Source organism: Pterocles gutturalis, unplaced genomic scaffold, assembly GCF_000699245.1.
Source record: "Pterocles gutturalis isolate BGI_N339 unplaced genomic scaffold, ASM69924v1 scaffold14539, whole genome shotgun sequence".
NCBI lineage: Eukaryota > Metazoa > Chordata > Aves > Pterocliformes > Pteroclidae > Pterocles > Pterocles gutturalis.
The window spans coordinates 1,193-28,344 of record NW_010133457.1 but is presented as its reverse complement, the minus strand read 5'-3'; the positions used below and the strand labels follow the sequence as shown (position 1 = coordinate 28,344).

The 27,152-nt window shown below is 37.8% G+C and overlaps 1 protein-coding gene across 1 annotated transcript in view; it reads right to left on the bottom strand.

Moving 5' to 3' along the window:
* Window positions 1–27,152, bottom strand: part of CCDC60 (coiled-coil domain containing 60) — a 53,815-nt gene that overhangs the window by 25,777 nt on the left and 886 nt on the right. The window contains 2 exon segments of the mRNA XM_010081246.1: window positions 927–1,018; window positions 3,650–3,733. Of these exon segments, the coding sequence (XP_010079548.1) occupies window positions 927–1,018; window positions 3,650–3,733 (176 nt within the window).

Below are 27,152 nucleotides of genomic sequence, written 5' to 3'. Positions count from 1 at the left end.
ACTGTTTAAGCTAATACTGAGCAAATAGAGTGAATGGTCTCTGCAGGCAAGTTTGGAGTGCAATCAGAATGCGTGATTGCAACAGAAAAGCATACTGAAGCCTCAATCTTGTCAACTTAAGCACCACCTGCAGTGACAATGGTGAAACGTGTGACAACACAGCCTAAGTACATTTAAGAGTACGAGTGCCTAAATGGGAGAGTACTCTTTGCTAAAGCCTATTTCCAATAGGCCTCCCTAGTTTTTGTTCTGTTTTTAAGACAATAAGAAACGCCCTGCTGGGACAGAAGGTTATTGTGTCTAGTGGCAATAGAAGACTTTCTAGGGAAAAGCATGCACACCCAGCTACCTTCTGTGGTCAGTCCCATAAAACCAGTAATGGTTGCTGTCCAAACTCAGCTGGCTAAAAGGTTTAAGGATCCCAAATGCATGTCCTATTCTAACAGCTCACTATTCATCAGAAAAGGGGCACAAAAATCTATTCCTTCCATCTCAGCATCTTCCTTGCTATATTCCAAATGAACCCATACAGGTATTCCTATAATAGCAGAAGATATTTTCACTGCGATTTTTGCATCACACAATGGACATTTTATGTCCTAACATGGCTCATTTTTGACTATTTTATCGATTACTTAATCTCGGCACAACACTGTGTCATGCAAGACTGCAAAGAAGTAACAAGCACCTTTATAAAGAAAGCTAAAGAAACTAAAACAATTAGTACTGACATAGAGCTACCAAACAATCATTCCTCATAAAGCACTGACAACATTTTGAGTACACAAAGCCTATAAAGGAAGAATTGTAAACCATATTCTCTAAGCTGTTAGTACAGTTGATTATTTCACCTATAATCCAACTGCAGAACCAAAAATCCCTTCAGCCTTGATTGGCCCATTCCTGTGTGCTATGGATTCCCCTACCTTGAATGAGCTAGAGCTTTACCAAGAGTCTTCAGCCCCTTTCCTGTTTCTTTAAATGGGGATAGCCTCTTCACCGGTTCCGGTGCATCAGACTGAAAGTGATCAAATGGAAAATAAATATTACTGCATTAATTAAGAGCTTAGCATAGAGAAGGTACGTGCAGTCTCAGCGTTCATCTTTAATCACCAAATATCTTCCGAGATGGTCATTGTCTGGGACAGCAGTGTGTCATTTCACAAGCATGTAAACAAGCCTTATATGATAGTGCTGTGCATGCCCATGTGTACATGTGTTCAACAGCCTTTAACTCATCAGCTGACTTCAAGTTTGACAGAGATCTTACAGGCAGGTAAGCACCCACAAGCTTCATTAAACTATGAGACAGGAAAAAGATTGTTCAATGGCCCAGACTTCAAGAATGACTGCTGTGAGTGCTTATGCATTAACAAACTACAAAAATATGCATGGGAGAGAAACCTTTTAGAAGTCCTTACCCAGAAAAATTTACAATCAGACTCAAAACAAGGAGATTGACATTTGTAAAAAATAAAACAATAGGAAAAACTCCACAGATACAGCTGGTTTTGGAGCACAGAACATAATGGTTTTGTTATTTTCTTTTCATCTTTTAAGAGTGTACAAACCAGGTCAGCAATTTTACACAAGGGAATTAAAATCATGTACTTAGTACATTGTTCAAAATGCCTGCAACATTTTTTCTTCTGAGCAGCTATGGAACAGAAATACACGGGAGATGAAAGCTTATATTTGTTGTTGAACTAGCCCTGGCTTAGAATAACCTTTGGGGTTTCCAGAGAACAGCTGCATTGATTTCATAGAATTATGATTGCATATTGTGCATACTCAGTGTTTTCACATCTGTTGGGCAATAAAATATGCAGCTGAGGCAGTGCTTAATGTGCAAAAGGAGCACTGCTAGATTGCTGTCCATTGGGAAGCATAGTGCTGGTGTGCAGAGACTGAGGTGCAGCCTAAGCATAGTGCTGGTGTGCAGAGACTTGAGGCAGTTCCATGCATTTCATAAGTGTCCTAAGGTGTCCAGAAAAATAAATTCTCTCTAAAGGAAATAAAGACAATCCTTTATTATGCACCTGGGAAAATATGCAGTAGGATATCGCAGATCTCAGATCTGTAGAGAAAATGCTCGCCTGCAACTCATATTTCAAATACTTATGCACATCTGAGTGTACTGTTTTTGATTGCTGAAACAATTGATGCTCTGCATGGACAACAGCTTCTATAAGATTGAGCTGCATACTTCACCCTTTCTTCGTATGTTTTTAAGAGAACATTCTTGAAAGTGCAAACAAAAGACTTATTTTTAATGAGATGTATAGATAAAAATAATAATTGTAAATGAGAATTGAAAAGAGAAAAATCAATAAATGAATGGGTTGGTAGAATGTTTCTGGTATTCAAGCCAGAGTACTTCTGCCAGTAAAACAGCTGGCACTGCTGCACCTCTTAGCAGGACTTCTACAGCACATCTTACTTTTCAAGTTTGTTAGCTTCCAACAAATCTGACTGATTTGAGTTAGATAAAAAAGGGAATTAAATACTGTGTTGTGAGAGGCAAGATATTACTGGATGCTGAAGTCAGGCTAACACTTGTGCTTACTTTCTGGAAGAAAAAACTAAAAAAAGAATTTAAAAAAATCGTGTTAGTTGTCAGTTTTCATGTAATTGCAAATGTACCATCCTTTCTTTGTTTACATTTTACATTTGATTCTTTTATAAAAAATTATGATCAAATCAGCTGCCTGGTATTAATTTTTGTTCCAAAGAGAAAGGAGATGGATCAGATTTTAAATAAGCTAACAAAGACAACATGGATGAAAAGTTAAGTATTTTTTCTGGATTGCCAAATAAAATTTAGGTAAATTCATAAATGTACACAGAAATTAAAATGTGTTTAATTACAACATTTTACTTATATTTACAAAGCTTGAATTGCTTTGGGATAGAGCGTCACACTATGCTGTAAGTCTGCATTGCTGTATGATGGGCCTAAGTACACATCAAATAGAGAGTACACCTGGGTTGCCTTGGATGAACTAGAACAGACTCGCCACTGTAACTGTTCTGTACTGACCAAAAAGTGGCATTTAAATAAAATTATCTCCAGGCCTTTCAATATTTAAAATTGTAGGTTAAAGTCCCACCAGGCAAAGGTAAAAAACTGATCATAGGCGAGATCTTGAACAACTGTTAATTTGTGCAGCTCTACATAGCACCCATAGGAACAGCCCTTTCAGCTTTAGGTTTTTGAGATCTAAGGATGTGCAATATTGACCTACATACTTTAATCAAAATATGAATTTTTGAAATAAAAAAGTAGTTTTTAACATATTAGCCATTTCTGTGCTAAACTGTAATACAGTTTAAAGGTCAGCCTTCTAGAATTGATGCATGGAATAACTAACACAGCTAAATTGAATTTTCAGAAGACTATTTTTACCAAATTACAATAGAACCCTATATCTCACTCGTCAGTGATTTTTCCCCGATACCTTCAGGAGGAGTTTTACTAGATAAAACCTATGAAATGTTCATCAGTCAGCAAAAGGCTGGTTCCTTATGTACAGTAAGGCTTTAAACCTTGAATTCAGCAAGCAGAATTAATTATATGAATAATTAAAATATGTTTGTCTGTTGCCTCCTTTAACTCCATCTGGAATGAAAGCTTCACCAGTAGTCTCACCTCTGGACTGAAAGAGTACTTGTCAGTAGTAACCTCAGTCACTTCTTGGGGTGGTTTTTCCTGCACATCTTTTTTCACTGGTTCCTAAAAAATGAACAAAAATACGTAACCATATTTGAAATACTGATAGTTACCTACCATTATGACCTGTAGCAGATCATAATTTTCAAAATTAAGTGGTGAAAATAAATTTTTCTACAGAGATGCAAACTAAAGCAAAAATAAAGTCTAGTCTATTGTAGGAAAAACTTAAAATGTCACTAAATAATTTTGGTGCACAAGTAGATTCTCATATGAAGTACCTGCTGACAAGCTACAGTGCAAAATGCATACACACTTTGTAAACTACTATGCTTAAATGCTTAGAAAATGTAACTTTTCTCTTAGAAGACTGTTATATAGGCTAGTGTGTCTAACATAAATAGAAATCCAATTTCCAGAACCAGGAATAGGAAATTACTTATCTGTAGCTGCTTTTCCCTGAAGATACACACTATCATAGACCACTATTCTTGGGTCTGTGCTTTCACCCACAAGGAAGGCACAGACTCACAAAAAGCCTTGAAGTCAAACACAAGCATACTTTTAGTCCTTCAACCATCGGTTTATTCAAGTGGAAGGAAGACATATTCCCTCCTATAAAAAGAAATTGTATAGGCAGGTTAATAAAAGACTTTAGATCACTCAGCAGAGTATCATGCTCAGGCTCAAAGGATATGAAAAGAGTAATTCCTTTCTGCACTAGTTTTAGATCAAAGAGCTCATTTATTGATTCCAAGCAAAGCAAAGCTTGAGGCCCTAGCAAGTTGCATCCATATAGTCAAGGTAGAGCTAATGCACAAAAATGGCTGCACAGCAGACTCAGCTGTGGATGAAATACATGCTATGTTGTATATAGCTTTTGCACAACAGAACAAAGCCTGGAAATATTAAAAAGAAAATTGAAGCAGAGCATTTTGCTTGTTGGAATCTTCACTCAAAGACAAAATTATTTCCAAATTTATGTTTCTGCGTAACATTTCAGCAGAACAGAGGTTAAAAGCATAAGGAACAGTATCTTTACCCTCTGGAGAACTGCAAACACCGATGTGTTCCTGTAATGAGTGAGGCAGCCCTAAAACAAATAGAAAACTGGGGAAACAAACAAACAAACAACCCACCCCAAATCCAGAAATGGTACTAAGAGTAAAGTAGCAGTTTTGATTTTCTGCAGGCAGAGTATAAGGATGAACTACAGAAATGTCAGAGAAGTCCAAAGGCTCCACTGTTTCATGCAGTTGGAGTGCACTTGACCAAGATTTTTCAGCAGCAGAGACAGACAGCAGATTGACATGGCTCAGAAGCACAAATCTTACAGAGAGCTACCAACACAGAGAGCCCACCTTGGTGATTGAGAAAACCACATTCACACAAAGAACGAGAGAGGAATCATTCTAAACCTTGAGTGGGCACCCATACTTCATCTACAGGAAATGTTGATCAGAGATTACTGGGGATGAGTATGCATTCAGTATGGAGACTGTTACACTGAACTTGAGGGAAAATAAAATTTAAGCATTTGTAATTAACAAAACTTTGTCAATATTTGGTATATTTTTTCCAAAGATAAAGGTTATTTATTTTGACTACTTGTAGTAAGAAGCAGATTCTGAATATTAAATATCTTTATCTGTGAAAACAGACTTTCAAAAGTAGACTGGATTTTAGAAATAAGTTGCCAAACAAAACACTTTAAAAAAATAATTTCCAGCATAAATTTGTAACTACATTCCTGCACATTCATGAACACAAATGATCTATCCAGAATATAAATAATGCTAAAAGACAAACAGTGATTTATCTCCTCTGATTTGCCCTTCTAAATTTCCAAGTATTCTCAAAGGTAGAAAAGTACCAGATGGACGGAATTGAGGATTTTGTAGGTGAATCACCTTCAGAGAAGCTAATTCAGAAGCAGTTTGGTTTTAAAATTGGAAAATTTCTCACATTTTGGGCAGTATTTAATTTGTATGAGGGCATACATTTTTTTGAGAGTACAATGAAAAACCCAAGAAATGCTAAGTATTTGGGCATCCTTCAGTCTTCTTTCTCCTTTTCTGCTACTATTTCCATATGGCTACATTCTGTGCATTGCACATCTATTTGTAATCGGTAATGCTAGCCACCACACCATCATCCCATAGCACAACAAGCCCAAAAACTGTGAAATTTTGTCAGTTTTCTCATCTTCCCTGCTACAGTAATAGCACACAGCAGACTGATGCTGGTGAGACTTTTTTTAAAGTTGCACACATTATCTGTATTCAAAGAGAAAGCTAGAAAAAAACCCACAAACCTGATTTGGACTTGGAGCAGAAGCATCTTACACTCCAGGAACAGCAGTATTTCCAGTACACTTTGCCATTGACACTTTTTTTTGCAGAAGCAGCAAAATGTTGACAATGGCCAGGTACCATTGCTTTTACAGTTGACGATACCCTGAATAACACGATTAAAACCAATTGAGAATCTCTCAGAATAATTTACTACTCAAGGGAAGGAGAGGGGTGGGATGTGTAGCCCTAAGGTTTCAATGGCTTGAAAGCACCAGTACACTGACCACTAGTATAGGTTAAGGAACCATTCAGCTAGATTCATGTGTCTAATGCCACAGAGCACTGAAGAAAAGTTCTCAAGTACAATATTTCCCTGCATCATACCTCTCTCCAGCCAGCTCACGAGGAAATGAGAGAGCTATGAACCTACCTAACCTTTGCACAGTTGCTCAGGGAGGGAGGTGTCACATACACCACCTCCTCCACTCAGGCACTGATAATGTGATTCAACCTGCCTTATCACAGAAAACAGAAGGGAATCTTAGTTTTCTACAACTTTATCTTTCATTACTACGTCATGTATTGAAAAGGCACAATCTGAGCTTAAAAAGGTAACAATACATAGTTACAGAACAGTAGAACTCTAACTTTTTAATTTGCAGGGCCGATACCAAAAAACTGAGAGAAAACAATACCGGTATGTCTAATTTGTTAAACTTGACCATATATTATCATGACAACCTGAACAATCTTTGGAGTTTGAGTATTTGGGTTTTTTTAGTGTTTCCAGCTTATGGAGGCTTTCATCATAGTTCATCTAATTTCCTTTTAAGCCATCAAAAGGCCTGTTTCAGTGATTGTTTCCTGCTTTCATTACAATGATGTAACAAAATCTCATACAACTCCATATGTAAGGAACAATAATTTTAAAAAGAAAAAACCATAAAGTAATATATGAAACATCATCTAAAGGGAGATGACAAGAGGAAATGATTCAAAAGTTTTCCATTAAAATGATTACAGTCATTTTTCTTGAGATCACATCCAGCAGCTCTAGGTGAAATGAACTACAGCAATACTGCAGTAGGTGGAGCTCGATGCCATCTGATTGTCTACAGCTCTGCTCCTGTGGAGCTGGAGGTGACCCCTTTCAGCGCTATCACACCTGGCTAACTGCACACAGGAATTTTCCTGTTACTGCCTTAGACAGCTACTCTGTGCCCTCTCCATCTTTAGAAAGAAAATTGAAGGCTCTTAAAGTATTTTTGGATGAACAAAATATTTTTAATAGCTTGTTTCAGTCAAAAACCACTACTGCAGACTCTAGGTTTTATCCTAACAATTCTCAAATACTTCCACCTTCTCTGGAAATTAAAAGTTGTTCAACTCTGACAAATCCTTCCTTTTATCAAACATTCTCTCCATTTCATACACCTGTCATCTTTGCAGATGTAATTCTCTAAGTTCTGGTAATTTCCAACTTTCTTCTCCAAATCTTATTGTGGAAATAGCCCAAGTTAGTGCTATGAATGTCATCCACAGATAGAAAATCGAGGTACAATAAAGATACTTCTACATTATTCCTGTTCAAATTTTTTGTTTAAGCTGGTGAAAGAACCCATTTCCTTGGCAATTCTTGAAGTTTTTTCATCCTGGGTAACTCATTAAGTTTATATGTTATTGTCAAAAATAGCAGATTGACACACCCATTGCACTCCTCTTCCTTCTAATATATCATTTGAATAGGCGCTTTATGATTACATTTGCAAACTGTGAATGTGTTTTGATGAAAATAAATCAGCACAGCCTCATCACAAGCCAACATTTAGTCATCCAAATGCAAGATCGACCTGGTAAAATATATTTTTTAATTTTACAAAAACGTTTAGAAAGCTTTTGTGAAGTACTACATATAGAGATGACTACTGCTGTTCTGCAGGTGGGATTCTAAGTGTTGAATTTTAAAGGCAGTATTCTAGCCAAGTACTCAGGATTCTTCTTCCCCCCCCCATTTCTTCTTCTACTGCTGCTGCTCAATACTGACCCTTTCTGCCCTTTTACTAGAATGTGGGAACATGGAACAGACATCAGGACCAAAAGAGAATTTTCAATTAAACACAAGAGACTCTGAGGCAAAGGACTTCACTAAGACTATATTACAGAAAATTAAGATTTCTTTAAGAGCAACGTTATTTTCGTGCTTCAGTTTAAAAAAAGAGCCACAACTAAATCTGCAGATATAAATATATATAAGCATAAAAGACAAGATACCCGATTTGTTAAGGTTGTGCTGTACCATATCAATAATGCAAAGCACTTTGCAGCTGAGAATCTCTGTTGCCAAGGGGAGCACTTGATAAGAGCTATTGCAACAGCTTCCATTCCTTGGTCTCTGGTCAGAAATGGTCCTGATATCGACAGAAAGGGGCATTCATCCCACTGTTTTACCATGGGTAGTTTTAATAAGCAAGGGAGTTCCAGTCCTGTTAGGTCTCCTTCTGCATTCCAATGAACACTTTACTGTCAATATAGACATATTGGGAAAATGGAAGGAGGCAACTGAAAAGTGAAAGGTTGTCTGCTAGTGAAGGCATGAGAATGAGATTTGGAATAAGTAGATTCAATTTCACCTGTCAAATTTCCTCTGACATCCTAAGTAAAACATTTAACACCTTATCCCAGCTAGTAGAAGCCTCTTTTCCCTCTTTACTACAATGAATTTTAGTACAAAAATCCATGGCTCATTCTACCTCTACTCCCCATGTCTGAAATGGGAAAAATAACACTTCTCTTTCATTAACATTTATGAAGCATTCAGATATTATTGTGATGGAAAGCCTATGTACGGAAAGACTGTTGTTTTCATAATAAAACCAGCTCTAATAGCTTGGTATTGTTTAGCCCACCAATTTCCTTCTGTTTATCACATTCCTTGGGAAAATCCTCTTTTTTTATTTTTGTCTCCAAAGCATATTTACCCAATTCTGATAAGTTTGGTAAGTTCTGTAAAATAATTAGATCAAATTAATCTCAGTTGTAATACCACTGTTGACAGTGCATTTACCCTACAGTTAGTTTTAACCCCTTAAGCACCTACATTGCTTGAGCTGCCTGCCATCTTTAGAGTCTCCATAAACCCCTTCCATCAAGATGATTTGAAAAATGTGTGGTTTGAAAATTTTGAAGTGCGTCCTTGGAAGTTAATGCAAACAAGCAAGCAAAAAAAAAGTATCACTTGGGTATGACATCTCTCTATACTGCTTGGATTTCTATCTTCTGTTTCTGTCATTTACATGGTCTTGGAGCAACACACCAGTAATTTAGGTACATGTAGTACTCCCAAAGCCTTTTATTCACATTTTTGGTTGCATATTGGCAATAAAAACACTCAGATAATGCTTTCTAGGTATTTTCCCCTACTGAAGTCAGCATTACAAGTGCTCTCAGATCTTCTTCCAGAAGACCAAATATTCCCAAGACACTTTGGATTGCCAGAACTCCACTCCACTAGAAATGAATGCAATCTGCGTTAAACTGAAAAGAAGAAAACCCTTTTGCGCCACAAAAGTGCTTACTTCCTTCTTGCATTTAACAGAGTTTAAAATAGGTTACATAAGTGGTGACGAGAACCCTTTAGGCACAAAGGACACTCAGAAAGCAGAAAAATCTATGAACATTTCTTAAAAATTAGTTTCTTACTTCTGCTAATCTAACACAGGATTTCTTATTGGAATGCTATGCTAAAAACATGAAAGTTCATGAACCAAGGCAGGAGCACCTAATAAAATTATCAGATCAATATCTGCTGCAGCACAGACTCACTATTCAATCCAAAAGCAACAAACAGAAGTACAAGCTATTCTGTTTTATTTCATAGTGAGAACAAAGTTAATTTGCGAAGGAGTTAGGGGAAGACACAGCTGGAGAGCAGGGTTACCAGCCTCAGGAAATTCAAGGCAATGTAATTAAGAACAAATTATCTCTTTAATTACTTTTGACCAAATCAATAAAACCATGGAATAAAAACCATGACTGCCACCTGGCAGAGGACAAAGAATGCCAAAGTTTAAAATTACCACAAAACTAAAACACAGCCCTGTTAAGATCAAAGCACTTCTCTCTTACAAAAGAAAAAAAAAGGAGAGCAAGCAATATTAGTTTAACAAACAGGCAGTGCATGCAGAAGTTAATGGTTGGTTGTTTTTGGCCACTGCTCACTGTTATCAGCTGTGAAGACTGTTAACTCTGTCCTGTGCTGTTTGAACTTCAAATTGTCCTGTCATTACTCAGGGATCAGAAAAAAAAACCCAAACCTTCAAAAACCCCCATGACCTCCTGTTTCCTTCTGAACCTGCATGGTTTCTCCCATGCTAGCTTTTATTTACTAAACATCAATGTAGGAATTATTTACTATTTCAGTTTGTTAAGGCACAGCACTTAGTCTTGTCAGTGTGGCAACAAAAGAGAGCAAGATCTTATACCTGGGAATGAAGCCAAAGGAGGGATGAGTACCAATACTCACACCTGGCAGTCACCAAAGTGTAGCTAAGCATGGCTAGCTCTGTGTGTGACGGATGGGGCAGTCTTCTAGCCAGGCAGAGATGGAGGGCCTACAGGGGCTACAACTGCATCCAGTAGCAGTGAAGACTCCAAAGCCTATCTATCTACAACACATACAAGGTCCCCATTACTATAGCAGTTTATTACCTTTATGACATTAATCCTCACAACATTCTTGTCAAGTAGGAGTGCGGTATTATCCTCTTTGTATATATAAGGAATGAAGGTAGAACAAGATAAGTGAACTTGTCCCTGGTCACATAAAATGTATACAGGAAGAGTTGGGTATCGAAAGCACATCTGTAAAGCCAAAAGCTTTTATCTTAGTCTGGAAGTCCCAGGTCCCCTCCCACAGTCTGACTGAATCTAGAATTTCAAAATTATTGCAAATTCAATATTACAATACAATTCTGCTCCTCCCTCTCTCCTTCTCTTCTCCCTCCCTGTCCCCCTCCCCCCCATGTGTCTTATAGTTTTTGAATAGGTCCAATTAAAATACAGGCATGCCTGAAAAGTTAATTACTTTTTCAATGGAACAGATCTGACTTCCACTAAAAGTACCATCTTTGTCCCAGAAAAAAAAAAAAAAAAACCACACCAAAAAAAACCACAACCACAACTCAAAAAGATTAGCTACTTCCTATTTCACTGTCAGACCTACAATGGAAAAAAATTTCAAGTGAAAATATACTGCAGATAATGCAGTGAGATATGCTATTCAGCCTGAGGTTAAAAAAAATTGGCATTGGAGTCTTTTTTTTGTTGTAAGTTGCTGTAGCCCACTTAGCAAATAAAATGGATTTGGGGCCAAAATCAATATCATCACTGCATCCATTCCCACCTAAATGCATTCTCTGAGAGGTCCTGGAAGCAAACATGTACCACTCCTGCTGGTTTTGTTGATAAATAGAAAATCTTGTTTTGCAAAGACTGTTAAGCAAGCATTTTTTATAAGATCTAAATTCATTTTAAACCCCAACAACAGAGAAAAACACATTAAAAAATACAATATGACAGGCTTCTTGGAACAATTTTCTCAAACAACAGCTGGCCAAGTATGCCAGACTCTCAAGAGCAAGCTGGCTGTACTTTCTAAAGGACATCATTTCAAACAAACTAGATCTCAGAACTCAGGAAAAAAAGTCTTCTTAGTTGGCATAAGGACAGGGAAACTATTGGTAGAAGGAACAACTAATTATGGTTAAATTCACCTCTGGAAGGAATTGGGTATTCATAAGCAAGCCCAGCTTTGCCTTGTCAACAAAATGTGCAGTGGATCAGTCCCTAAAACTTCTGTCTTAAACTCTGAGACAGTTAACTTTCATAACTTCTTTTAGAAAACCTCTTTCATGCAAGAAAGTTAAGTTCAAAGTTATCAGCTTTATACAGGTCATTTTGCTTTACTGATAGAACACCTGATAGCTTGTTAGTAAGGTTTATTAGAATTCATTATATCCACCTGTATTTGAAGGTGTTTTTTTTTTTAAAAAAAAAAAAAAAAAAAGGAAGGACAAAGGACTTGGAGAATTTTCCTGGTACTTTGAGTCAAATTACTGGACCTTAAATTCCTAATTATGTGAGCTAGCTTTGTGTCTACCTAGCATTTATTTCTAGAATGTCCCAGCCTGATGACATATATCTGTTTTTTTTCCCCACATTGACAAAGCCAGCCAAAGCCTGAAAGCCTTCTAATGTGAACAATGATTTGTCAGAAGCCTCACAGTGAGCTAAGCTCTGATCTCTGGGCAGCCAGACCCAGAAATGGTCCACACCCTGCATATGAGAACAAGGTGATTTTCAGGAACAGTTCATAAAGGAGGGTGGGCAGGACCAGTGGAGGCTGTGAACAGCAATGCCATGGAAAAACACACATTTATCTGATGAAATGTCTTAGATTCCAGATCTCTATGACACTGGTTGGTCACAGACAGCATCTGCAAAACCTCAGACTTTACAGGGTCAAACATGTACTTTGGTACTTTGTACCAAAACAAAAGTGGTACAAAAGGTAGTCATCACTTCCACAATCAACATCGGTTACTCTCAGATGACAGTAGAATAAGTTAGGCACTTGTGTATGGACAACTGAAGAGCTAGAACTGTGACAACCAGAGGATTAAACCACTATAATTTATTGTCATTTCAGATGCATGACCCTACTTGCTTGCAAGGAATATGCTCTAATGTGTATTACCATGATTCTTTCTATTCCATGTGAATAACTGGAATAACCATGGTGATTTTCTCTTGTATTTTTACACTCACAGGACAGAAAAAATAAGCCAATAATCTTTATCTGTAGGCTTTATTTTGGCCTTGGCATAGTAAAAAGAACAGGTGTTACTGAACCACTTTCACAATAAAACTTTAAAAGGTCTCTTCCTCTGCTGAAGACTGAGGGTGCCTTATTCAGGACCAGGCAGAAAAGATCCATCTTGGACTTTGCCAGTTATAGACCATTCGATTTACTCCATCCTAAACTAAGAAGCATTCAGTCACATGAACACGCACATTTACTAAAGCCCTGTTACACGAACAATTCATTTGGTCTATCTACCTAGTTTGGTAAGAAGCTGTGAAGTCTAAGAGTCTTAATCAGTGTGAAAGACCGTATTTAAAGGTCTGAAAAGCCTTAGAAATATGTCAAGAGTCTAATTTCTGGACAATCCATATGGATAGTTTAGAATTAGCTGTGGGACTATGACACATTCTAGTGAAGCAGCAGTGCCTTAGTCTTAGCCCAAGTGCTTAAGCTAATGTGTTCTGTTTCACAGCTCTGTTTTTTGCTGAGTGATATCTAAACCTCATGTAACAGCAGCCTGAAAGTGTTGGAAAGGCTGGACAGCAGTAGCTGGAGATGAAAACTGAAAGATGAAGCCTGAGCTTCTTAGAGCAATTGTTTCAGTTCACTTCACTCACTAGTGGCACTCTAAGTGTTGTTATTCTGGGATCACAGTGACTCATGTTTCTGTGGAACAGAAAACTCAGCTGATTAAACATCACTTACTCCCACCTACGGCTTTCCTCAGAAAACTTGCGTGGAAGAGAACTGTGCTAACAGATTGCTTTCCAAGTAAGAACTCTAAGTGATTTATTACTTGGGTCAAATAGTTATCAAAACCAATAATTTTTTTCCAAAATGGTAGCTGGTATCTGTAGATCTTGAGCTTTTGACAAACAAATGTTACATCCAGCTTGGGGAGTAGGGAAGGAAGTTTTTTCCCCAAAGACAGGTAAGGCTCAGTGACTAGGAAAAATTTCTGCAAAGAAATGCTAAAGAAGTTTAGTAACAGTAATTCTCTTCCACCATCACAGCACTTCAAAGCATTTTTAAACAGATGCAGTTTTCTATCCACGTCAAGATAGTTAACATCCTAATGCACAAATTACTGCTACAGATTTTCTCCTCTAAGAATGCAGACAAATTAATCAGAATCTCTATGCAGACTGGCAAATACAAATTTGTTTGGTGTTACTGTGCATGCAGTAATATACTTAAGGTCAGAATGTAACTTCCCATATGGAGTAGCTAGACAATGAGAATAATATAGGAGGATCATTATGGAATTTATCTAACATTTTTTCAAATTATGTTTTGTCTTTCAAAATTTAAACTTCCACATTTATCTTGCACACTGTCTAATCTTTTGGTTATTCTAAAACATTTTTTAAAATCTCAGAAGATTGAGTTCATATAATAAGAAATTTAATGAGCTGTAAAATGAACAGAGTGCATTTGCCAGCCCTAAAAAAAGTCATCCTTTCACCACACACACATCACAATATGGGACTGACAGTTCCACTGTTATCTTTCCAGGCAGCCACTCCTGTTGCTTCTCTAAAACATGCATTTTTGGATGCAACTTGAAGACAGAGATTATTAAAATGTTTATATATTTCTTAAAATATTTTTCCAATAACAGTTTACATAAATAAAGTGTATACAGTGGTTGCTATATAAATGCACATTCTCTCCAGGTGAACTGAAAATACAGAGTTTACAAACAAAAGGATAACCAAGTTCTGAACTACTGTTTAATTTCACTCAAACATATTTTTGTCAAAGGGTCAAATTCTCTGCTGGAATAAAGATCCTAACTGAATCCATATTTTGACAGGGATGAATATAGTCCATATTGCAACAGCAGAATGAATATGTATCCACAGACTGGCTGGCACCAACTTCAGCCGTGATAAACAGGAGACAGATGAACACGTCAAGAAAAGGATTTTAGCATAAGACGTAGCTGCAAGATGACAGAGTTTCCTTTAATCCTGATATAAAGTCCAAAACACCCTTTATATCCATACCAAGGTCCTAGCAAACAGCTCTCCATGGGATTTAGATGTAACATACTGAACTAAAAATGCCCTCTCTTTATTATCTATTTGTAATTTATACTAAAACTCAAGCACGCATGCACACATACGTCCCCCTTGTTTGTACCTAGTGTAGGCTAGATCATCAGATTAAGTTAGCTAGCACTCTGGCATACATTTGACTAGGTTATCTGCAAATAAAGCCCTATATAATTTTGTGACTTTAAAAAAAAAAGTATTAATATTCAAGAACTACTCTATATTTCTTGTAAAAGAAATTCAGTCCAAACTGCTAACATCTGACACATAAATAAGGGAATAAGCCACAGTTAAACTGCTAAAACTTGACTTTCCAAAGGACAGCTATTTTCAGAAGCATTTTGTGATAGCCATGCCAGCTGCGCACACAGACTGCATTACATCTGTGGCCCATTCTCCTTAAGCATTGTCTTTGTTTTGATTTCCTATTTTGTATTCCATTAGTTTTAAGGCTTGATGTCATACTGACATTAAATCACTATCTTCAAGCAGTAGTGTCTCCCAGCTGACCTCAGAGCAAAACAGCACAAAAGATTTACTTCCATACAATTTGCTGTTACAACCAATAGGTGTTGGAAAGCTTTACTCCAAAGCCTCTCTCTTACATAGCTAACTTGCTCTGACTTACCAATTACTGCTACACACCAATTTAGATCTCACATAGATAATATAAGCTAACATTAATTTAGAAGAAGAGCTGAAAGTGAAACATGTGAAGGGGGAAAAAAACCAAACAAACATACACAGTACTTTACCAAAAGCAGCTTTCTTAAAAGGAAAGGATTCAAACATTTCTGATGAGCTAGTGGAAATGGCAAAGTGACTATTGGGAAAAGGTTTTGTTTTGGTTTTATTCTGTTTTTATCTGCTTCCACTAAAAGATGAAGTGAGCTCACTGTCAGCAAGAGTGATTTCTGACTGTCAGACAGGAAAGTTGAATGGATTCCCTGCTGCTGAGCTTTTAGAAAAAGACAGAAAAAAAATAAAAATAAAGCTTTTATCTGATGAACCTGGATAGGGATCATTAGGATCCTGCCAAGGTTTAATTTATCATTTTTCATGTATTAACATCATTGTTTATAGTTCAGGCTGTTGCATAGTGACACAAGCTCTAAACAGTGACACAAGAAACAAACCCAAACAAACAAATAACAATCCCAAGACATCACAATGCCTCTGATGGGAGCTTACAAAGAGCTTATTTTACAGAAATTCACCTATGAGTTTCACCAACAATGGCAGCACTTGTTGAGGCAGAGCTTGCAGGTGAAGTGCCTGAGAAACCTCCAGTGACAGTACAGCTGTCTGCACAGAGGATTCAGCTCCCTGAACTGTAATGAGCAATTTGTCTCACAGCTTTGATCCACTGTCAGTTTAGCTGACACTGACTCCGGGAATTAATTTCTAACATTTCAGGGCAACCTAATAAAAAAAAATAAAAAAGGAAGCAGTGTGCAGCAGGTATCTGTAGATAGCCTATCACCTGCTGCAGGTGTTAACAGAAAAGTTAAATGTCTTTCTGTTATAGTACAAACTGACTCCGGGAATTAATTTCTAACATTTCAGGGCAACCTAATAAAAAAAAATAAAAAAGGAAGCAGTGTGCAGCAGGTATCTGTAGATAGCCTATCACCTGCTGCAGGTGTTAACAGAAAAGTTAAATGTCTTTCTGTTATAGTACAAAGGCTCTCAGTTTCTTGAATGTGTAAATACATAACCCTAAGATATAGTAACAACCAGGTAAAGCAGCATAAAGGACAGAATATTTTAACCATATGCTCTAAACTAATCCTGGGTTAGTCCTATGTATTTGAGAAGCTTCCTTAGAGAGAATGCTTCCTTTGTTCAAATAAAGGATCTGCTCAGTTGTACCATTTGCTCACTTTGGAAAACAGCTTCAGAACTAGAGGGAGATCAGTTTCCAAGTTTTAAAACCATCTCAATTAAATTGGACTAGAATATGTTTGGGTTTTAGTTACAAGGCAATTGTTATAGATTTTCAATTATCTTGTCAATGTAATAAATGCAATGTATAAAAGTCATAAATCTAGCTCTGGCACAACTGATCAACACTAAATAGAGCAGTACATACCAGCTTTAGAAAACAGTTAGGAAGGGAACATAAATCCTCCTTAAATTCTGTCCTATTGTTATGATGTCATTATGCTGCGGATGGATCACAATCCACCTATTTCAGTCCATTCTGAGCAAAAATCTTTGTCAGTAGAAAACTGCCACTATGGTGTGGCTTAAGGTTGTCACACTTGACCCCACTGTGAACCGATGGCAGTCACACCATCCTTCCCCAGCCAGCCAGTGAACCTGCCAATATCATTGCACCTGCATGAAAGTACTGGCCCTAAGAGGTACAGTGACCAGAATTCCAGACCTTTGCCATCTCCCATGTGTCTGGCAGTAGGTTATGTGACAGGAGTGGAACACTGCTGCTGGGCTCTCATGCGTGATTTTTTGTGAGGAATGTTTCACATCATTCCACAAGATGATATTCACTTCCTGCAGTACTGAGTCACAGCCCCTCTGACCTATTCAACACAGCTGGTTGGCAGACGACCGACCAAGACGACCAGTAGCACCTGAAGACGGGGTCAGGCACTACCAGAAATACACAGGGTATCAGTCTAGTTGTGAGGGAATTCAAGGCATGAACTGCATGTGTGCGTCTTATTCTAAAACTGTCAGACATGACAGGTTTGGCTTTCTGCCTTTAACTCTTCAATTAAAAAAAAAAAGAAAATGTATCCTTTATTTTCAGGCCATAGTTATGAGATAACTTCATGTATTCTTAAAATAAATAGTTCTCCAAACAGCAGGGCAAACAATTAGCTGCAAGGATCATTTGTTATCTAATAAAGCTCTAAGTCTTCCTCTGTCTGAACTGGTAACTAACAGATTCAAGGGGTACAAGCAGTTAAAGAGTGACACTGAGGGGAGACGGAGGAATCAACTGAGAACAGAGTTCAATAACCCAGGGTTCCTGAAGCACTGAGAGGGAAATATTGATGCATAGTGGGACCAAATGATGCCACCTAGGAATCCAGGACAGATCAGGATCCTCAGTACGGAAGACAAATGAGGCTATCTGATCACTAGGAACCACTGGTTATACCTGCAGGAGAGAAAAGAAGTACTGAGGCCAAAACTACTGAAGTAAATACATTTCAGACTGAAGCACTGCAGTCCAAGGACTGCTTTAACAGATGAGGAATGACATGATTTCACTCTCCCAGAAGTGCCACAGGCATTAGCTCAAGGCCAAAGACACAGTAGAGTGCACACACAGTGAGTGGGATTGTCTAAAGGCTTCAGTGGGCTCCGTAATTTACTGACACCTAACTTTTAATTGCAGCAAATATTACAAATAACCCTGACATCTTTTCAGTCTCTTTAAATAAAGATATGGATTGTTATCTGGAGCATGATGCCATACAGCTAAAATTTGCCTTTTATGAGTAAGGAAGCTTACTAAAAAGTAAACATCATTCTTAAAAAAGGATGGCTTGTAATGGATGCAATATATGAATGAGCAAATACAAACACAAATGTCACAACAGCTTTATGAAGCATCTGTTGACCCTTAAATGCAATAGTATAGGCGTGAAGTTAAATGAAACACTGCTAGATTTTGGTCTGTGAGCACTTGAACTGTGCCTTACTCCATGATTACTCCACTGAGATTGACACACAGGCATATGAAACATCCAAGTGTTCCACACCAATAAGGACCATAGAATCTGTCTTTTGTACCTATTAGATTAGCAGAGAGGATGCATAAATCTTTTAGCAGTAAGTCATTGAGGAACTAAGTTAAAACATCCTTCTTAATACACCAGAAAAACAGGTTCCAGGCTACAATGTCACAGTCTAGTTTTCACAAACACCACAAAGTAACTTCTTTTTCAAAATAATCAGAATCCAAAGTACCATTATAGCTACTACTTCCCTTCCTCATACCCTTCTTTTGAGCTCTTAATGTAAAGAGTGACAGTTATATAGCTGACTAATTAACTTGACTACTGCCCCCTGAAAATATTCTCTATCTTAGCTCTCCTGTGCAAATAGCATAATGTTAATGTAATGGAAAGGTCACATTATACTACAAGGAATGTAGTGACATTCCATTATCTCCTCTCCCTGCTTACAGTCCTCCTCCCCATTGCTGTTATGCACTCAACACTTTTTCTATAGTCATTTCATGAATAATGAGAAGCTACTCTAGCCATGGAAAGTGCTGCCTTCCACTGCTTGCAATTTAAGATGCAACACTCTACAGTCACACGGAAAATTAAACACCACCAATCAGATTTTACACAAATGGTTTTTCCACAGCAAGCCAAACTCAAGCTTTAGTTATTATGCTTTTTCCCCTCACTACTGAGTGCCTTCATTCACTTTGTTTGCACAGGGAAATATTCCAATTTAAGAATAGGTTTCAAAGGTCTTGCATTCCAATGAACTTATCCTGAAGCTCTTACTCCGTGTATGAGAAGGATGACTCCTCCTCTGTGATACAGTGTTTGGGGGGAATTAGCAAGGCGTCCTGGCTAAACTGCAACTTCCTTAAACTGCTGTGTGCTCACTTAAGTTCCCCTCTCCTTTTTCAACTGGATGCATTATTCTTCATCACTTTCTAGCCAAACTCTCAGATAGTATTGCTCTGTTCTGTTGACCACAGTCATCCAGGGATCGCTGATACGACCTCTACATTCAGTCTGTAAAGTGCTTTTGGCATCATTTGCTGTAAAGCTGATTATAAATATACTATCCTTCCTAGAAACAAACACAACCCGACCTAACTACAAATCTATTCTTGCATTTCTACATCAGTTTTCATTTTTTTTCCTCATGTGAATATAAAAAAAAAACCACACTCCACATTGTTCATGCTCTCCTGCCCCTAATTAAATACGTACCACTTCCTACTAGTGACCACATACTGAGAGATCACATACAGAGAGAGGTTCCTAAGTTCCATATAGGAAAAAGAGCTTGGCTTTATCACCAGAAATGTTTTCTTACATTTCTGGTACACATACCTTCATCCCTGACATAACTCCACTGAACATTACGTTGGAGAAATCCTCCCATGTCTGGCAAGATCAGCATTAACATTCCTTTGTGCTACCAGAATGACACAAAGGAATAAGAACCAGAAACTCATCCATGAATTACAGAGTGTTAACCTTACTGTCCAGTTCAAGTTCTAAACTGATCACACCTGTAAGCAGTAACAAACATTTATTTCTTACATAGCACTTCTAGTCAAATCTCAAAATGTTTTTTCCCATTCTGTCCATTTGGCAAAGTGCTTCCAGTTATCAAAAGTCATTTTTAAGTGCCACACAGCAGCCAGGGGAGCACCAGGTTCTTCAAATACAAGGAACAGTCTATTTCTTTCATTATGTAACCTACAGAGTATTCGTATGCACTACTGCAGAGAAGCAGGCACTAAACCTGTTAAAAATTTAATTTTTTGAATATTCAGTGTAAAGTATAACCTTTGTAATGCACTACTCTCCTGCCCCAGGCATGATATTGTAGATCAATTCCCAAACCTAGGTAAGCAATGCAATTCGCTATAATGACAACTCAAGCTGTAATCACAGAAGTGTAATGCACCATGACTGTACCAGCAGCCTGACATTTGGCAAGTTTACTAAAACCTTAATAACAATGCATTATTACATTTGATATGCTTCCCTTAATTCATTACAGGAGCAGCCTTTAGGAACAGAAATTGAACTTTTGAAATTGATTAGACTGTTTTGAACTTAATAGCATGGTGATTGTGTGGACCTTAGCACTTAGCTGCTGTTCCAGAGATGAGTCAAACTAACTTAGTGACCATAAAGCCTTTATTTTTATAGAACATTACATTTTCACATAGGCTCAAGTCAGGAGTACCACCTAAAATTTAATATTCATGTTAGAAAGTAAAACTACCACTCTTAACCAAATTTTAAAAAGTCCAATCTCAAAAACATAGTTCTGTAAGCATAGGCCCTGTCTCATTTATATGACCACACTTTAAAAGACAAAGCAAGAACACCTGCAGGAAAACCCAAGAGCTCAGGATCAGAAAGTTCTTCACTATAATACCAAGTTTATCTTTCATTACACTCCTCCTTTTAGTATCACTCTCACATAACCAAACTGCTCCAGACCACTAGTTCAGTCACCTAAAGCTATACCCTTTTCTGTTATTCCATAGCCAAATTATCCACAGTCTGCCTATTCACCACTTTCTAATATGCCCTCAAACCTTATGCATTCCATATTACTAACATTTAATAATGTGTACATAAAAGCAGCAATAATGGTACATTATCATCACATTGCAAATGTCTGCTGGGACAAGGCCTCCTTGGATGGGTGAAAAGAAAGTCATGTGAGAGAGAGAGAGATGCCATTAGGTTGTTCATTCCCAAACATCCCCAGTTTGTCTTCCGCAACAAGAAGTTCATCTCTTATTATTTTTAAAAAGGAAAAGTAGTGTAGTGTTATGCCTGCTAACATAGTTAAAGGTTACAGAAGATGGTTAAAAAAATACTTCAGCAACTCATCCTTTTTACTAGAAATCAACAGTAGCCATAAAATGTGTACAACCAGAGTTTCACTTTTTTCTTGCTAGCAGTGACCCTGGTGAAAGCTGGAAGCATATATCAGCTTTCAGCATGAGAAGCAAAGCAAAGATGTCACCTTGCATGGATAACGTCTACAAATTCCATTCTGCCTGATGATTACCTTGCTGAGAGCTTGCACACATACATTATCAATAGAAGTTACGAAACTTGTAGGAAAAATCATTGGTATAATGCCCACAGTTAGATCCATCTCACACATACACTGAGCCAAACAGCTGCTTCTCTGTATGTTCACTCCAGAAAGAAGAAAAAAACAGACACCTCACAACTTAAACCTGACTAACACCAAAGGAAAAAAAAAACACACCAAAAACAAACCCCCCCAAAAAACCACAACACTGTTTTACCTATTAAAATCAAGAAAAGGAAACTAGAGAAGGTTAGCCAAAGAAAAACTATCTGCAAAATCCACCTATGTTAATTAGGTACAAGAAATCTCCATGGAAACCTAAGTCAGGCACACCTGTACACATCCACTGTATGGTAGGCTTTCAAATGGAAGCACCAGACACCCGTGACAAAGTCTTTCAGACATTCCTTAATGCACATTAAGCCAGGCCTCTCAGAGGCATAAAATGATGCACCCTTTCATCTCCATAACAAGCAGAAGAATCTTTCTTATAATGCGACACTATGAACTTTTGAATTGTAATCCCAGTATCACTGTGCTTGCACCTGCTTTTTTGTTTTACATGCTCTGTACTTAACATCACTAATATGTTTTGGTGACAGCAAGGTGATAAGCTGTAGTCAATTGATAAAGGGCAGTTTTCCAACTACTGACTTTTCTTGCACAACCTATTTCTCTCTCTTCTCTCCTGGAGCATTTCTAGCATGTGGGCTTATGGCCAGCTGCAAACTGTTGTGACTTTAGAAAACAAGAAAAAGGAAAAAAAAGAGGAAGCAATTTCTTGAAAATTAGAAGTTTCCCATATTAACTGTGTTGCACTCAGGAAATTTATTTTGTTCATGATCTGCAACACGTAACCAAGATTAGGCAAGCCATAACACAATCTATATAACTATTGCAATGGAAGGGTAAAGATAAACTCAGTTTTGCAGATGCTTTTAGTTTTCACACTGATTCCCGTATGGAGGTCATGCCCTGCCATCAGAGCTTCAAAAAAAAAAAAAGAAAAAAAATAACTTGGGCATAGTTGTGTGTTTCTCATCTTCATTCCCAATTTTTCATCAGAAATACACAAGGACAAACAAGATAAATTTGGCTCACTGGGGAAGCTGAAAGCCTGACTCTCACTGCTACAATCTCTTCTGTACTCTCCCTTGCTTCTTGCTTGTTCCCTTCATTCTGTCCAAAACACCAGCCCCTATAAACATTGTAACTTCTGAGCTGACAGACTGTCAAGACATGATGAGTCTGGAAAAGTTGTACAAGCAGGAAAAAAAAAGAACAACCTTAAATCAAATATGAATTAACCCTTGCAAACAAAGCAGAACTCAATTCTCAGTTTCATGCTGCCCATATGCATTTTTTAATTGTTAAAGAGATACTCAAGTATTTACCAACAAAGACCACCACGTGGAAGACAACCATCTACCAAAATACCCCAAGAGATACTTGAATCTCAACATCTCTGTCAATGGTTCGGCACTTCTGAACAACAGCCACCCCAGTGATAACTCACTCTTATATTCTACCTCATGTAGCTAATATGGGAAAAAATACTCTAGGAAGTATTAGTATTTTGTAGCTTTTCACTTTCAAAGCCAGTTGAGTACTTAACGGAAAGAAATATTGTGCTATGCTCTCACTAGCATTTTGTTGAAATTTCACATTCTTCAAATAGGAAGTTACAAGGTATTTCTGCAGCTTCTACTAAATCTGTAATAAAAGTTGTTTGGTTTTTTTAAAAATGACTCAGGCATTGCACTTAAATGCAGGTGTGAGACCAGGGTTGATCAATGCTCATATACTGGTTACTTAACTCAGAAAGCATTAGGAATGTCACCATACCAGTGTAGTCTGGCCTGACCAGTTTCTCCATTTTGAAGACACTAGGAAGACAGCCCACCACTAATGTTTTCTTGTTCTTCTCAGAGCAATAAGGAATTGTGTCTGACCCCATCAAAGAGCTGTCAGGAAAAAGGTTCTTTGCATTGTAAGTTCTGCGTTGAAATACATGTTTTTAGTCTTCTGGAAAGCAAGTTTTTAAATTGGAAACGCTGACAGATCTTTAACTGCAGCAATAACAAATAACATCGGTGTAATTTCTCTTGAAACAAATTGCTCCGTTTTCTTCTCCAGTTTCCAGCTTAAAACCTTTCATTGCTGATGCTGTTGTCAATCTTGTCTAGTGACCTATTTACCCAAAGCACAGAATTACAGAACAGAATTTTATGACAAGTACAGAGCAGGCTTTGACACTAATAATACTCAAGATTTTGTGGACGTGGATTGTTTTTAGGGCTTGGTCAGAAAGGCCACTTTTCTTTCCTGTGAAAAGTCAACAAGCCACCTCAGAGGTTTTGCAAATGAATTTGTCATAGCAATTAAGGGAAAGAAGCTATATAAACATGATAAAAGGTGGCTAACATCACCATGAACCATTACATTAAAGGATAAGAAAGAGACCTTTAACACATTGCTCTGAACACTTAGGAAATCAAAAATACTGTCTGGCTAGCTACATTCTTTGACTTCCAATGAATCAGTGCTGTCTGCAACATGCACCCGACCTTTGAGAGAGATGGGAAAAAACCTCAAACCAAACACTAACTTCTAAGTATCTGTAATGGAAGCTTGAAGGGCTCTACGTTGCAGTATGGGTAAGGACCAATATTAACACAACGCAGAACCAGGCAGCCCCACAGGGAGTTTCCTTCCCCACCCCTCCAACAAGTTTTGAAAAGACAAGAACCTGAAATCCACTGGAAAGATGCTTGGTGTAGCTGCTCTTGTCAAAGTACACGGCCCATTCAACTTCTCAGGATGCTTCCAGTAAAGATAGTGGCAGGGAGCAGATAGCATATGTAGAAAGCCACCACATGTAACGAACATCTGAAAACACTGAGACACTACTGGGGATAAACTGGCAATCTAAGGCCATAAGGCTCACAGAATCCACGCCACTGTGAAAACTGGCCACTCAGTGATGCTTGGATATACGGTATGGGATGTGTAAGACTCCTTGTGGTGGGTTATTGGGAGGGTGGTTTTGTGCAGTTTGGAGGGGTTTTGTTTCATTGTTTTTTTGTTTTTTGGTTGTTTTTTTTAAAAAAAAAACAACACAAATGCTACATTTTCTGAGCTTCCCCCATCCCTCACCAGCATTGCTAGTAGTTTGGAAGGGGTTTATTTTGTTCCTGTGGGTTGCAGTGGAATGCAATTCTTCCACTGCATTGACACAGCTTTACTTGGTGTTTTCACTTAAGACAGATACCACATTCCCTGTGTGACTGTAGAACAGCTGAGTTTCCAGTACAGAAGTGAGAGCAGTCAAATATCAGCTCAGTTCTCAGTTACCAAATTTACTAAATAAAGATAGAAAAAGCATCAATAAACATACAGCTTTTCTGAACACATTTGTGCCATCAAGTATATAAAAAAGCATCCTAAACATGCAATTATTACATATAATATGCTATGCCCATATCATTTTGTGTAACCATCCAGGCACACTTACTCAAATGTTTTCAGCTCTTAAAATCTATTTTTAAAAACAGTATTGGTTTAGCAAGTAGCATTTGCCAGCAGATATTAGCATACTCAAGTCCTGTTGAATTCACAGGGCTTTTATAATCTTCTTGTTGCTTACAAATTTCTTGGTCATTCATCATGGCAAATCACTAGCTGTACTTGTGGCTGAAGAAAATGCTAGCTCAGAAAGCAGAAATGAGTGCAAATGCATTAATGCCAGATCATGATTTTTACTACCAAGGATGTTATGCTCTTACACCACCTATAATTAGACATACCCAGTAGCTACAATTTTCTCAGTTATTCAAAATACTATGCGGACCGCTGGGTGTGTGTGGCAAAGGGGGTAAATAACTCATATAAAGCAAAAATACAGGTAATACAAAGTATTTCTAAAATTAGGCAATAGGAATACATTTCTGGTCTAGTATCTCTGAAAAACACAAATACGTTTCTGCAGAGCACAATGGCAGCTTAAATAGCAAGAGCTGGTACGCGAGCAGCATCAAATCTCCGGGCCTTCCCCACTTTTTGGGATGGAAAGAAGCACAGGGCAGGTCAGATTCATTGCCAGGAAGTTTTTTTTCCTTGTGTGTGTGTGTTTTGGGTTTTGTGGGGTTTATTTTGACTTAGTAACCCTTACCTTTTAGGAAGAGGGAAAAACTGGTTGGTGTGAGATTTTCAAGACTATCTAGTGCTTTTAGCCATGTTCTCCACAAAAAAAAAAAAAAAAAAAAAAAAAAAAAACACAAAACAAACACCACACACAACAAAAAAACCACAAAAAACAAACAGCAGGTGTGACTACATCTCCTGTGATAGCTTCATGACTCTAAAGCACAAGCCACAGCCACACACTCAGTGACCCATATATAGCTTATTTTCTGTATAAACTGTATACTTCTAACATGCTAATTTGATCAAGTTAAGTAGTGAGTTCCAACTAGGTTTCAGAGCACCCTTAAGGATCAAGTCCTGACATCATTTTTCAATACCAAAACAACAAGCACCACCACAAATTAACCACCATCTTCAGGATTAACAGAAGAGTATATCTGCAGCTGAAAAAAGTCTTTAAAGCAACTTCCAATACTCAGAAGGAAAGACATCTTAGAAGTTAAGGATTAAAACAAGAACACTGGCAACACGTGGTGGATGTCAACTTATTCATGGAAACAAGCCTCTGAATGAAGACAGCCAGCAAGATGCCGCTTTAGGCAGTATGTAAAAATAAAGTGAATGCCGCCCATTGTCTACTTAGAGCTTAACACGCTTGATCTAAAACCTTAAGTTCTGAATGCAACACACACAGAGTAGAAAGTTAAGCTGTGGGTGGATGGAATCTTTTCTGCCTACCCTGAGTGATAACCACACTGCTCCTGCTGCAGCTGTCACAGACTATTCCTTGGGCACTCCATTAGAAAGCACATAGCAAAGATTAGGCTCAAAGTCACAGAGACTGATGGTACAGATAGGCTGGAGAGACTTCACTCTGCTTCCACAAAGAAAATTGCTCTCTGTGCAAAACAGCACAGAAAACTCAGAGAGCTTCAGATCTCCTTGCATGAAACAGCAGCACTGAGGAAAAGAAAAGAAACAGCAGAACACTGGAAGCTCACCTCAAGCACCAGTGACTGAGTTCTTGTCCCTATGTTTTAATTATTCAAGCTTGACATAAAAGCAACTTGAGACAATACCAGACCCATGAAGATGGTGGGTCTGCAGCACTAAGCAGACCAGGAGATAACCACAGAAATAATCAGTCACAGACACTCCCAGCTAATTCCCTTACACCTTCCTGAAACCCAAATACAGACACAAAATACAGAATAATTAATCCACTACCTTTAAAAAGTCATCCCTGCCCATGTAAGTTGTATTACAAACACCTTTTATACCATTCTTATGTTCAACTTTTCAGCTTTTTACCCATCCCTCAACTGCCACCA